General features: G+C 47.6%; 1 protein-coding gene across 2 annotated transcripts; it reads left to right on the top strand.

Moving 5' to 3' along the window:
• Nucleotides 1-7,179: 7,179 nt before the first annotated feature.
• Nucleotides 7,180-13,535, top strand: LOC125539966 (plasma membrane ATPase). Of its 2 annotated transcripts, XM_048703520.2 has the most exons (15): nucleotides 7,180-7,424; nucleotides 8,856-8,975; nucleotides 9,065-9,301; nucleotides 9,705-10,589; nucleotides 10,700-10,804; nucleotides 10,887-11,031; nucleotides 11,119-11,283; nucleotides 11,356-11,594; nucleotides 11,695-11,727; nucleotides 11,806-11,887; nucleotides 11,966-12,126; nucleotides 12,227-12,400; nucleotides 12,477-12,659; nucleotides 12,765-12,952; nucleotides 13,047-13,535. In XM_048703520.2, exons 1-15 carry the CDS (start codon nucleotides 7,383-7,385, stop codon nucleotides 13,141-13,143), a joined length of 2,856 nt encoding a protein of 951 aa, XP_048559477.1. In that variant the 5' UTR covers nucleotides 7,180-7,382; the 3' UTR covers nucleotides 13,144-13,535. The 2 variants fall into 2 exon arrangements, with proteins under 2 accessions (XP_048559477.1, XP_048559476.2); XM_048703519.2 differs by having other exon boundaries at nucleotides 11,695-11,887.
• Nucleotides 13,536-13,840: the final 305 nt, after the last annotated feature.

Raw genomic sequence — 13,840 nt, 5'->3', positions numbered from 1 at the left:
CCGTCGTTCTAAGCAAATAAGATGTAAAACATGATAAACATCACATGCAATCAAATAGTGACATGATATGGCCAATATCATTTTGCTCCTTTTGATCTCCATCTTCGGGTTCCATGATCATCGTTGTCACCGGCACGACACCATGATCTCCATCATCATGATCTCCATCATCATGTCTTCTTGAAGTTGTCTCGTCATCTATTACTTCTACTACTATGGCTAACGCTTTAGCAATAAAGTAAAGTAATTACATGACGTTTATGTTGACACGCAGGTCATAAATAAATTAAGACAACTCCTATGGCTCCTGCCGGTTGTCATACTCATCGACATGCAAGTCGTGATTCCTATTACAAGAACACGATCAATCTCATACATCACATATATCATTCATCGCATCCTTTTGGCCATATCACATCACAAGGCATATGCTGCAAAAACAAGTTAGACGTCCTCTAATTGTTGTTGCAAGTTTTTACGTGGCTGCTATAGGTTTCTAGCAAGAACGTTTCTTACCTACGCGAAAACCACAACGTGATATGCCAATTTCTATTTACCCTTCATAAGGACCCTTTTCATCGAATTCGATCCGACTAAAGTGGGAGAGACAGACACCCGCTAGCCACCTTATGCAACTAGTGCATGTCAGTCGGTGGAACCGGTCTCACGTAAGCGTACATGTAAGGTTGGTCCGGGCCGCTTCATCCCATAATGCCGCCGAATCAAGATAAGACTAGTAACGGCAAGATAATTGACAATATCGACGCCCACAACTACTTTGTGTTCTACTCGTGCATAGTAACTACGCATAGACCTAGCTCATGATGCCACTGTTGGGGAACGTAGCAGAAATTCAAAATTTTCTACGCATCACCAAGATCAATCTATGGAGTAATCTAGCAACGAGGGGAAGGAGAGTGCATCTGCATACCCTTGTAGATCGCTAAGCGGAAGCGTTCAAGTGAACGGGGTTGATGGAGTCATACTCGTCGTGATCCAAATCACGGATGATCCTAGTGCCGAACGGACGGCACCTCCGTGTTCAACACACGTACAGCCCGGTGACGTCTCCTACACCTTGATCCAGCAAGGGGAGAAGGAGAGGTTGGGGAAGACTCCGTCCAGCAGCAGCACGACGGCGTGGTGGTGGTGGAGGAGCGTGGTACTCCAGCAGGGCTTCGCCAAGCACTACGAGAGATGAGGAGGGAGAGAGGTAGGGCTGCGCCAACAGGGAGAGCAAATCACGTGTGTTGGGCAGCCCCATACCTCAAGTATATATAGGGGGAGGGGAGGGGCTGCGCCCCCACCTAGGGTTCCCTCCCTAGGGGTGGCGGCAGCCCCCAGATCCCATCTGGGAGGCGGCCAAGGGGGAGAGAGAGGGGGGGCGCACCTAGGGTGGGCCTTAGGGCCCATCTGCGCCTAGGGTTTGCCCCCTCTCCTCTTGAGGACGCCTTGGGCCCTTGGTGGGAGGCACCCTAGCCCACATAGGGGCTGGTTCCTTCCCACTTATGGCCCACGCAAGCCTCTGGGGCTGGTGGCCCCTCCCGGTGGACCCCCGAACCCCTTCGGTGGTCCCGGTACACTACCGGTGATGCCCGGAACACTTCCGGTGGCCAAAACCATACTTCCTATATATCAATCTTTACCTCCGGACCATTCCGGAACTCCTCGTGACGTCCGGGATCTCATCTGGGACTCCGAACAACATTCGGTAACCGCGTACATACTTTCCCTATAACCCTAGCGTCATCGAACCTTAAGTGTGTAGACCCTACGGGTTCGGGAGTCATGCAGACATGGCCAAGACAACTCTCCGGTCAATAACCAACAGCGGGATCTGGATACCCATGTTGGCTCCCACATGATCCACGATGATCTCATCGGATGAACCACGATGTCAAGGATTCAGTCAATCCCGTATACAATTCCCTTTGTCTATCGGTACGATACTTGCCCGAGATTCGATCATCGGTATCCCGATACCTTGTTCAATCTCGCTACCGGCAAGTCTCTTTACTCGCTCCGTAACACATCAACCCGTGATCAACTCCTTGATCACATTGTGCACATTATGATGATGTCCTACCGAGTGGGCCTAGAGATACCTCTCCGTTTACACGGAGTGACAAATCCCAGTCTCGATTCGTGCCAACCCAACAGACACTTTCGGAGATACCTGTAGTGTACCTTTATAGCCAACCAGTTACGTTGTGACGTTTGGCACACCCAAAGCACTCCTACGGTATCCGGGAGTTGCACAATCTCATGGTCTAAGGAAATGACACTTGACATTAGAAAAGCTTTAGCATACGAACTACACGATCTTTGTGCTAGGCTTAGGATTGGGTCTTGTCCATCACATCATTCTCCTAATGATGTGATCCCGTTATCAACGACATCCAATGTCCATGGTCAGGAAACCGTAACCATCTATTGATCAACGAGCTAGTCAACTAGAGGCTTACTAGGGACATGTTGTTGTCTATGTATCCACACATGTATCTGAGTTTCCTATCAATACAATTCTAGCATGGATAATAAACGATTATCATGAACAAGGAAATATAATAATAACCAATTTATTATTGCCTCTAGGGCATATTTCCAACAGTCATATGGATCCCGATCATGTGAAGCATCTCACAGGAACTTTGTATTGAATCGCTAGGGAGAGAGGATGGCATCTAGCTACCACCATGGATTCAAATGTCCTAGATTAATTACTCACATAGTCACACATGGTCATAGAGGTATCAAGGTTCATGACGAAGCCTCCGATGATTGATTGCCCCTCCGGCAGGGTGCTAGAATAGGCTGCCAACTTGGATCTCTTCAGAACAAAAACTTGCGGCGACCAAAACATCAGAGAAAATTGGTACAAAGGGTTTCACAAAATAAGGAATTTATAGGCGAAAGAAAGGACGAAAGATGGTGTCTAGGGGGCCACGCGGCTTCACGACACGGGTCACCTCCAAGCCACGCCACCTGGCCGCGTGGGGCCCCTGTCTGCCCCTCTGTCAGGTCCCGAGACTTTCTGGAATTTCCGACCAATGAAAGAAATGGTATTAGGTCCTTAGGTTTTTTTGGACCTCTGTGGATATGAATTTTCTAGGAAACAAAAACATGCAGAAAACAACAACTGGCTATGGGCACTGGATTAATAGGTTAGTCCAGAAAATAATATAATTTCATGTAAAAGTATTCAAAAGTGATAATATAATAGCATGAAACAATAAAAAAATAGATACATTCGAGACATAACAGAGAGTAGCAGATTTGTGAGCCCGGTTGGGTTTTGCTAGATGTGTGCCTGTAAGCAGTAATAGCTTAAGTGGTGTTCTAGCCTTGTTCTGGTCACATGATGTGGATGCCATTCTTACCAATGCATCCAACCAATATATAGATGTAATTGTCTAGAATATATTGAGTGATATGAAAACTTGGAAGCTTATAGGCTTCTATGCAAGGCATGGAGAAGAGCGAAAGCTCAGTTGGGACTTGTGTGATGGTTGAGGAGGCAGTCAAATTTTCCATCGTTGTGTGAACGAGATTTTAGGGAGATCCTCGATAATTCAGAATACTTTGAAGCTAATGAAAGAGCTGAGTGGCAAACTGGCAAGGTTCTGGGAAGTCGTGGATACTTGTGATTTTCAAGACCTGGGGTTCAGGGGTATATATCCCATACACTTGGACACCATCCAAGAGGAAGAGTCGAACATCAAATTCAGGATAGACCCGTTGTTTTTGTAGTTGTATGTAGCCACGGGCGTGCGCAATATCCCAACACACATGTCGGACCATTGCCTGGTCTCAGCAATAATCAAAAGGTTGCATGCAGATGGGGGCGGTACACGTCGGTTTATTTACGAAGAGGCATGGCAACGCGAGGACAATTATGATGCCATAGTGGAGAATGGTTGGGTGAATGGTGTGGGGCCTTTTGACCTTGTGGAACTCAACAAAATCAAATAACATGGAGACCGACTGCTAATGGTGATTAGCTTTGTTGGGCTCTGCGGTGTAGGAGTTTGTAGCAAGCAATAAGCTTTTCATCCGTGAGAAACTAAGATATCAGTCCATGGAGGTATAGGTATCCTTCATCAATTGAATGTTGTGCAACACAAATAAAATTCTAGTTGTGTCCCCAATAACCTAACAAGAGGTGTCAATCCTTGCTAGTCTTGCTAGTTGCACAATGCAATTAAAAGAAAATGTGGGAGATAATATTTTTTTGTATTTCCGAAATGAAACAAAACTGAAAATAGAGCATCATGTAAAAGTTGTTGCGAGGTGATTCTTATGCTAAATACTCGACCATTTTCATAGGTTCACCAAGTATAACTCTCCAAATCATAAAAGTGTGGTAAGTAACACAATCATTTGAAAAGTGCACAATGAAATATATCATGCTCATACCAGACACATTGAATGAATATGTTTACCTTACACAGGCAGTACGTTTGTAATACTATTAAACCGAGATCCTCTATGCATCTAATGGCTAAAGAGCTCGCCCATATATTGAGATCCCTCTGCACGAGATCCAAGTGAAGCCCAAAAAGGAATAGTCACAAAGAGCTATTTCTACTACTCTAACAGATAAAAGTGAAGCACAAAGAGTAAAATAGTCAAACCAAGTCAAGTAGATTATTATTATGTTCATTCAAGAGCTAAAATAAAAAGAACAGTGGAAGGCAATGCAAACAAATCAATACTAGATGCAAGAGGTTCAAAATGGATCAGACAATTGTTGTTGATGTGGAACGGGGATGCCTTGAGAATCCCCAAGCTTAGTCTCTTGGGTCTTCTTAGAATTGAAATGGGGATGCCTTGCGCAACCCCAAGCTTAAACCTTAAGCCCTCCGGTCTACTTGTGATTGTGATGGTATCCCTAATAATGAAGTGAACCTTTTTTTGTATGATTGGTATTATTTAATTTGGTTCAACCCACCGCAAAGCCATTGTAGACATGTCGAAAAAAAAACATGCTACATCTAGACATCCTCCTTATGCTACGCAGAGAACGATACACCCAAATATACGATGCAACGGATTCAAAACCACATCTTTGGAGCTTTTGTGAGCCAACAATATAGGGGGATACATAAATGGATATAGAGGGAGGTGATAGTGCACTACACCGGAGATGGCCCATTGGCCAGAAGATGGCTCATGGAATGGAGTACTGTGTCGTTTCACCTTCTAAATAGATTGCAAATTTCATTCTCTTAGTTATAGTTTCTCATATCTTTGCTTACACCACCTTTTGTACAAAATCGCTTTTATTTAATTTGGTTCATAAGACCATCATGGACCGGCTGAAAAAGCCCACTACTATGTCTAGACATAGAGGTCATCGTTCTCTGCATAACACGACAATCCCAAATATATGGTGCAAAAAGGCTCACCAAAGTGTGAGAATTCCATGATGTTTTATGTTGTTCACATGCTTTCAAATGTACAGGACACCGTATAAAAGACACATTTTGGAGCTTTTGTGAGACACATTTTGGATCGGAAAAACACAATTATGGAGCTTTTGTGAGACAAAATATAGAATAAGAACTAAATGGGGATTAAGAGAGGGAATGCATGGTGATGTTGATGTAAACCTAAAAGCCGACATGATATTGTGAAGCAGACTAATAAAACAAAGATAAATGGGGTGAAGGCAGCGACAAGGATCTTCAGGACGTTTGTATATAACCCATTGTACTATTGGCTTGAAAATCTTGACTAACTAGGAGCCGGAGCGGGACGAAACTAGCGGTCTAAACATACAAAGCGATGATCAGTCACACGAAAGAGATCGTTATTTTCCCATCGTCCTTTTTTCGTCACACTAATTGGTTAATACACCTTTTTTTGTGAGAAGGTTAATACACCTTTTTAATCTTACTACATGCATGAATAGTAGGAACCGCGTCAAAAGATGCCCGAGTGCATGATAATTTTTTTTGTCTTCTCAAGATATAGCACACACAAAAGAAGACGAAACATGCTGACATATTTCAAGCAAGGATACAAATACGAGCAATAATAGCACCGCTACCACTCCTGAATGCATGACATCGCACATGCTTCCATATCTCTGCAAATTATTAATGAACTTTTTTGAGTTGCAAGGTGAAACTGTGCACAATAATTCGTCAAAAAACACAGCGTGACGCCATTTCATATTCATATACAATACGTTTGTAATGTAGAGTTCTGCCAGTACAAAAATACAAAACGGTCAGAGTTCCCCGTAGTAAAACCGAAATCGTCCTCTGTTTGTTTTATAACGGTGGAGCAAGAGAAATGCTCACACTGGCAAAAATCAGCAAAGAACAAGATAAGCAGCATACTAAAACCCGTTTGAACCGGCAATTACGGCCGTCTCATTGGCCGGCCCCTTGTGACCCGAATCGCACCAACCAACCAACCGATGCCAGGCCTCCCCTCGACTGTTGCCAAAAACATGCCAGGTTTACAGCGCCAGGCAACAAAATCCCACCCCTCCTCCTAGCTGTTTTTTTATCCTCGCGTCCCCGCACTTTTGTTCCGGTACACGGAGGCACGGCCGCTACCGTCCGCACCGTACGTACGGCCCCCATCCATCCGCTCGCAGAAACGGTGGAGCGGAATGGAATCTCCCTCCGCCCTCCATCCCCTCCGTGACCCGAGCCCGAGCCCGAGCCGGCCCGGCACGGGCGCGCGCGCGGCCCGCAGTTAAAAAAGGGAACGGAAGGCGCCGACCGACCCTTTGACGCCGCACGCTCCCGTTATCCCGTGCCGCGGCGCGGGCGCCCGGGCCCGCCCACAAGTGGCTGGCATCCCACGGCTCTGCGGCGATACGCCCGGGGGCCCCGCGCCAGCCCCTGCCCTTCCCCGGGGTCAAATCTTCGGGATATTTCCGCCACCGCCACCGACGCGCGGGCCCCGCGCGCACGTGCCGCTGCCCGTGCCCGCTATCTCTCCGCGAGGCGCCATCCAGGTGCGGCGGGACGGGAGGGAGGGAGGGACGGCCTAACTCGCCGCGGCACGCGAACAGAGAGGGGGGGCGGGTTAGGTGAGGGCCCACCTGGCGGCTCGGCGGGGCCCGCAGGCCCGGTTCGGCTCGCCTAGGGCTGCACGGTGTGGCCCGGTGCGGGAGGTGGGTGGGTATAAAGCAGGGGAGGGGCTGCACGGAGAGCTCCCCCATCGCCTCCGGTTTCTCTCCTCCCCACCCACCCACCACCACTCTCCCCCCTCCCTCCCTTCCTTCTCCGGAGCGGAGGAGAGAGCAGCCGCGCGGCCTCCGTGCTGCTGCGTGGTAGAGCCGGGCCTCGGGGTTCGCCTGTGGACTCCGCCTGCTCTCTTCCCGTGCTGGTTCGGCGCCCGACCGCCACCCGCCGCCAGCCATGGGCGGGCTCGAGGAGATCAGGAACGAGGCCGTCGATCTGGTGAGAACCGCTCCCGCTTCCCCCTCCCCTCTCTCTCTCTCTTCCGACGCCCTGTCTCCCGCGGTGATGCTTGGTTCACGCTGTATGTATGCGGCGCTCGTTTCGAACTGCTGTCCCCTGCTGCTTCGATCTCTCGACAGATGGGTGGAGAATTGCACCAACTGTGGTAGGATAGATTAATCCGCTGGCCGTTTCACCTGCTGTTCTTCTGCTCTTTTGGGGAATTATTATTACTGGCGGCGAAAGCTTCGGGAGGAATCCGCGTAGCTTTTAATTTTTCCATTCATCGAAAGTTTAACTGGTTACTTTTTCTGTGAAAACGAAAAGAAATTAAAGGATTTCCTTGAAAGTAAACTTTCCATGTGAGGTCGTATCTCGCCATGTGAGCCTGCTCAGCGGCTCTTCAATGATGGAGAGGGCCAGCTGTCCATGGCCATGTAGCGCAGACACCCCATGTTTCTCCCTCTGATTTGCTCCCGCTGTGCTGCCGCCGCCCCGAAACGTACCGCATGCAGCCCCGCCGGTGTTGTTCGGCGGAGGAATTTTTGGATCCTACCCAGCTGTTTCAGTCTGCCGTATTTAATACGTAAATCTCCTCCTCCGTGGAACGGGATACGAGCACCGAATCTTAGATCTGCGCATAATTTCTTCCCCAGTTTTTATTTCGTCCACAAATAAATGACTACTAAAAATGCTAAGAATAAATGGGGATTTTCGAGCAGCAGTGGTAGTTTTTAGTAGAATTAGTGGGATGGGAGTACGGATTTGGGCTTGAAGTCAAAAGATAGTTAAGCACGGGCCGGACTCCCTGATCACGCGGCGCCGGATTAGTGGCCAACCACCACGAAGCGCGGAGAAATCCGTGCGTTCGAGCCGTTGCCTTTTCGTTTTTCTATCTTTGTTGACCGAAGCGCGCACCCCAATCCAGAAGCGGAGCCGTCGCTCGCTCTCGCTTATCCTATTGTTTTTTCGCCTTCACGCGCGGCAAGGGGTACGCATCTTGGCCGCACGCATCTCGAGGCAGCCTCCTGGGAGCGGTGAGTGCGTACGAGCGCCGGCACGTGGGTCCGTGGGGAAAAGTACGCACCCAACCAGGCGCGTACGGACCAGGACACCCTGTCCTTGGCCGGCTTGAGCCGTCTGATCGAGATCAGACGGCCGTACGGGTCCCAATCATTGGCCCCACGCCTCCTTGGTTGATAGATGCCCCCTTGGACTCTTCCCTGTTCGGATGTTCTGACCCCAGCTTTGTCTGGTAGAGGCTGGCCGGTGGGGCCCACGACGTGGAAGCTACTGTTCTGTACAACGAGCTGTGTTAGCTGTGTGATTTGTCTGTTCTAGCCGTCGCTGACTGAGTGGGGTCACACCTCAAATCATCGCATGATCTTGGTTCTCATCAATGGTTTGTTTCGCTTGTGTTTATATTTGCAGGAGAACATCCCCATCGAGGAGGTGTTCGAGCAGCTGAAATGCACACGCCAGGGGCTCACCTCCGATGAGGGGGCGCAGCGTGTTGAAATCTTCGGCCTCAACAAGCTCGAAGAGAAGAAGGTGAGCGTCGCTACTTGTTTCTGATGCAAGTTTGGTGCCTGTTTTCTTGCCTCGTCTTAATTGCTACCTTGTGGGGTCTCGATCCGCAGGAGAGCAAAGTCCTCAAGTTCCTGGGATTCATGTGGAACCCGCTCTCCTGGGTCATGGAGATGGCTGCCATCATGGCCATCGCGCTGGCTAACGGTGGTGGGAAGCCCCCGGATTGGCAGGATTTCGTTGGAATCATTGTTCTCCTGGTCATCAACTCCACCATCTCCTTCATTGAAGAGAACAACGCCGGCAACGCAGCTGCTGCGCTCATGGCCAACCTTGCGCCCAAGACAAAGGTGAGCTTGGCACAGAATGCTGTCCTGTTAGGTTGCAATTTTCTTCCATAGTAGAATAGCCATGATATTTTATTGGTCTGCTTCCAATGTACTTTTCTAGTGCCTGCTTTCAACTGTGATATAGAAGTTTAGTTTTGAATGGATCAAATTCCACCATCATGAAAGAAAATTTAAATTGTTTGTTGAACCTGGCTTAGCAATTAAAATTTATTGTACATAAGTACTATAACTGTATAGTACTTTTGTTCTGCAACTGATAGTCAAGCTCCAGCTTTTTGCCTTAAGCTAGGTACCTTGCAGGCATGTACCATTTGGTGGAAACTTGCTGCATTTATTTTTATTGAGTTGTGTTTGTTTGTTTGCCCATTCTTTTTGTAACATGCATTACTGTTGCTCATTGCAGGTGCTTAGGGATGGTCGATGGGGCGAGCAGGAGGCATCAATCTTGGTTCCTGGTGACATTGTCAGCATCAAGCTCGGTGACATCGTCCCTGCTGATGCTCGTCTCCTCGAGGGTGATCCTTTGAAGATTGATCAGTCTGGACTTACAGGAGAGTCTCTCCCGGTGACCAAGAACCCTGGGGATGAGGTCTTTTCTGGATCAACGTGCAAGCAGGGTGAGATTGAGGCTGTGGTCATTGCCACTGGAGTACACACTTTCTTTGGCAAGGCTGCTCATCTCGTTGACAGCACCAACCAAGTCGGGCACTTCCAGCAGGTCCTCACTGCCATTGGAAACTTCTGCATTGTCTCGATTGCAGTGGGAATTGTCATTGAGATCATCGTCATGTTCCCGATCCAGCGCCGCAAGTACCGTGCCGGTATTGAGAACCTGTTGGTCCTCTTGATCGGTGGTATTCCGATTGCCATGCCTACAGTTTTGTCGGTCACCATGGCTATTGGTTCCCACAAGTTGTCCCAGCAGGGTGCTATCACCAAGAGGATGACTGCCATTGAAGAGTTGGCTGGCATGGATGTGCTTTGCAGTGATAAGACTGGCACACTCACCCTTAACAAGCTCAGTGTTGACAAGAACCTGGTTGAGGTGTTTGCGAAAGGTGTCGACAAAGAACATGTGCTGTTGTTGGCTGCAAGGGCTTCAAGGGTTGAAAACCAGGATGCCATTGATGCTTGCATGGTTGGTATGCTTGCTGATCCTAAGGAGGCAAGAGCTGGCATCAGGGAAGTGCACTTCTTGCCATTCAACCCTACTGACAAGAGGACTGCTCTGACTTACATCGATGCTGAGGGTAACTGGCACCGTGCCAGCAAGGGTGCTCCTGAGCAGGTTGGTAAAACCATAGAAGTGCAGCGATGCTTCATTACATATTTGACATTTTTGTTAATTGCATTGTTCTTTAATGTGACTAAGGAAGACTTGGTATGAAACTTGAACAGATTATTACCCTCTGCAACTGCAAGGAGGATGTGAAGAGAAAGGTGCACTCTGTGATTGAGAAGTACGCTGAGCGTGGGCTTCGTTCGCTTGCTGTTGCGAGACAGGTACCTTAACTTCTAATACTTCAAATGCTATTTCTGTAGTGGCTGGTGAGTCAATTTCTAATGCCAAGTGAGACTATCACAGGAAGTACCCGAGAAATCCAAGGATTCTCCTGGTGGACCATGGCAATTCATTGGTCTGTTGCCCCTGTTTGACCCCCCAAGGCATGACAGTGCTGAGACCATCCGCAAGGCACTTGTTCTTGGTGTCAACGTCAAGATGATCACAGGTGCATACACTGTCATACAAATTTTTGCTTAGAATTTTGCATGTTTGGTGCAAATTTAGCTAAACATAGTTATGTGATTTATTTCAGGTGACCAACTTGCTATTGGAAAGGAGACTGGTAGGAGGCTTGGAATGGGCACAAACATGTATCCTTCTTCTGCATTGCTTGGCCAAAGCAAGGACGGTTCACTTGAGTCACTTCCTGTTGATGAGCTGATTGAGAAGGCTGATGGATTTGCCGGAGTCTTCCCTGGTATGCTCCATTGCATTCTTATCTGTTTGGTTATGCAATGATGCAATTGTTAACTTGGTTTGTGTTATGCAGAGCACAAGTATGAGATTGTGAAGAGGCTGCAAGAGAAGAAGCACATTGTTGGTATGACTGGCGATGGTGTCAATGATGCTCCTGCTCTTAAGAAGGCCGACATTGGTATTGCTGTCGATGATGCTACAGATGCTGCTCGAAGTGCTTCAGACATTGTGCTTACCGAGCCAGGTCTCAGTGTCATTATCAGTGCTGTCCTGACCAGCAGGTGCATTTTCCAGAGGATGAAGAACTACACGGTGAGTTTTTTCTTTCAAAGTTGATAATTAGTAACCTTCTAAACAGATGATCACATCACATTCAGACTCATTGCTCTTTTTCTGTCATGTGTTATGCCAGATCTATGCAGTTTCCATCACCATCCGTATTGTGGTAAGTACCTCAAAGATATTTCTGCCCACCGAAACGCACTTCATGTTTCTCCAAATTAATATCACTTCCATTTTGCAGCTTGGCTTTATGCTTATTGCCCTGATCTGGAAATTTGATTTCGCTCCCTTCATGGTCCTTATCATTGCCATTCTCAATGATGGTATGTACTCTTTTGTTGCCCATTAGTAGCCAATGCTCATGTCAGCATAACTTCTCACATTTATATGAAAAATTGCAGGTACTATCATGACAATATCCAAGGACAGAGTTAAGCCATCTCCCTTGCCCGACAGCTGGAAGCTCAATGAAATCTTCGCCACTGGTGTTGTGCTGGGAACCTACCTTGCTCTGGTGACTGTCGTCTTCTTCTGGCTCATCCACAAGACAGACTTCTTCACTGTGAGTTTTCAAATTTCTTTGAAAAACATCAATATATCTTTGCATTAAAACTGCTGGTAGGAAAATATCAGTGGGTTCTCACTTAAATTTCTTTGCGCAGAACAAATTCGGTGTCGAGTCAATCAGGAACACCGAATTTAAGGAGATGTCTGCACTGTACCTCCAAGTCAGTATTGTGAGCCAGGCTCTTATCTTTGTGACTCGTTCCCGTAGCTGGTCCTTTGTTGAGCGCCCAGGTTTCCTCTTGGTTACCGCCTTCCTCCTCGCACAATTGGTACGTGAACAACAGTTTATCAGCAAAGTAACAAATTCAGGACAATCCAATCCTTAGCTGAACCTTCTCGATGCAGGTTGCAACACTCATCGCTGTCTATGCCAACTGGGACTTCGCAAGGATCAAGGGAATCGGGTGGGGCTGGGCTGGTGTTATCTGGCTGTTCAGCATTGTGTTCTACTTCCCACTCGACATTTTCAAGTTCTTCATCCGATTTGTGCTGAGTGGAAGGGCCTGGGACAACCTCCTGCAGAACAAGGTACTAAGTCGAACCATATCTCTCTGTCAGCACCTTTATGTTTAGGTACACATATGGGGTTTACCTTCTCGAGCAAATGATGACCCTCTGATCCTTGTTGTGCAGACTGCTTTCACCACCAAAGAGAACTACGGCAAAGGGGAGAGGGAAGCACAATGGGCTACCGCACAGAGAACACTCCATGGCCTTCAAGCACCGGAGCCGGCCTCCCACACACTGTTCAACGACAAGAGCAGCTACCGTGAGCTCTCTGAGATCGCTGAGCAAGCAAAGAGAAGAGCTGAGATTGCAAGGTATATTATCTTTCCACTTCCAAATTGCTAATAGATCAGACAGAGACAGGCTAGTCGTTGATCGCTAATGCCCTTTCCTGTTGATTATGTGCAGGTTGAGGGAGCTCAACACACTCAAGGGCCACGTTGAATCCGTGGTGAAGCTCAAGGGCCTTGACATCGACACCATCAACCAGAACTACACCGTGTGAGGAAATTGGACATTGAACCAACAAACATGACATCCGTATTGGAGCTAGATTGGAATGGAGCTCCGCTTTAAGATTTTTCCGGTGAATGAATGAAACAAACATGGCTGATCTGACCAGCCCCTAGTTGTAAAGTGCTACCAAATATATGGTTTCGGTTGTCCGTCTTCTAGAGAGGTTTTAATGTTCTAGTGGAGTTATACCGTGTTTGGAGCACGGCGTGGTTGTAATCGTTTTCGCGTTTTACCCAGTTTCCCCTAACTAGTCGGTGATCTTGCGGAAGCAAGACGAGAAATAATCACTGCAAATTTTCTGCCACATGCTTGCTATCCCATCCCATGGGTTTATACAAAGACAATTCTCGTCTATAAATATCATAGCTTCTTTTTCTGCAATGGAGTTTCAAAGTGTTTTTCATACCGCACCAGGAGTACATATTTACAATATTTGCTATCATTGCCAGTGGACTGGCTCCTGTGCAGCATAGTTTGGCATGAACTTACGGTTGGAATGTTCATGTAGTTAGCCACACATTTGAGTGAATGGTGAGCACGTAGTTGAAGAAAAACCGAGAGATCTGCTATAGTTGTGTAAGGTAGCTGGTTATGGACACCACGTTAGTTGAAGAAATCCAAACGAATTAGGCAGCAGTATTCTGTACGCCAGACGAGGACAGCGGTACGAATTCCATCCACCTCAT

This window comes from Triticum urartu, chromosome 2A (genome assembly GCF_056163025.1).
Source record: "Triticum urartu cultivar PI428250 chromosome 2A, HENAU_Tu73, whole genome shotgun sequence".
In the NCBI taxonomy this organism is placed as follows: Eukaryota; Viridiplantae; Streptophyta; class Magnoliopsida; order Poales; family Poaceae; genus Triticum; species Triticum urartu.
This window is presented reverse-complemented; position numbering and strand designations above follow the sequence as displayed.

Excerpts from the sequence above, each read along its gene's own strand:
- LOC125539966 (XM_048703519.2), top strand. The coding sequence starts at position 7,383 with ATGGGCGGGCTCGAGGAGATCAGGAACGAGGCCGTCGATCTG. Across the intron at positions 8,976-9,064 it reads ACAAGCTCGAAGAGAAGAAG|GAGAGCAAAGTCCTCAAGTT; the intron begins GTGAGCGTCGCT and ends CTCGATCCGCAG. Across the intron at positions 12,660-12,764 it reads ACAACCTCCTGCAGAACAAG|ACTGCTTTCACCACCAAAGA; the intron begins GTACTAAGTCGA and ends CTTGTTGTGCAG.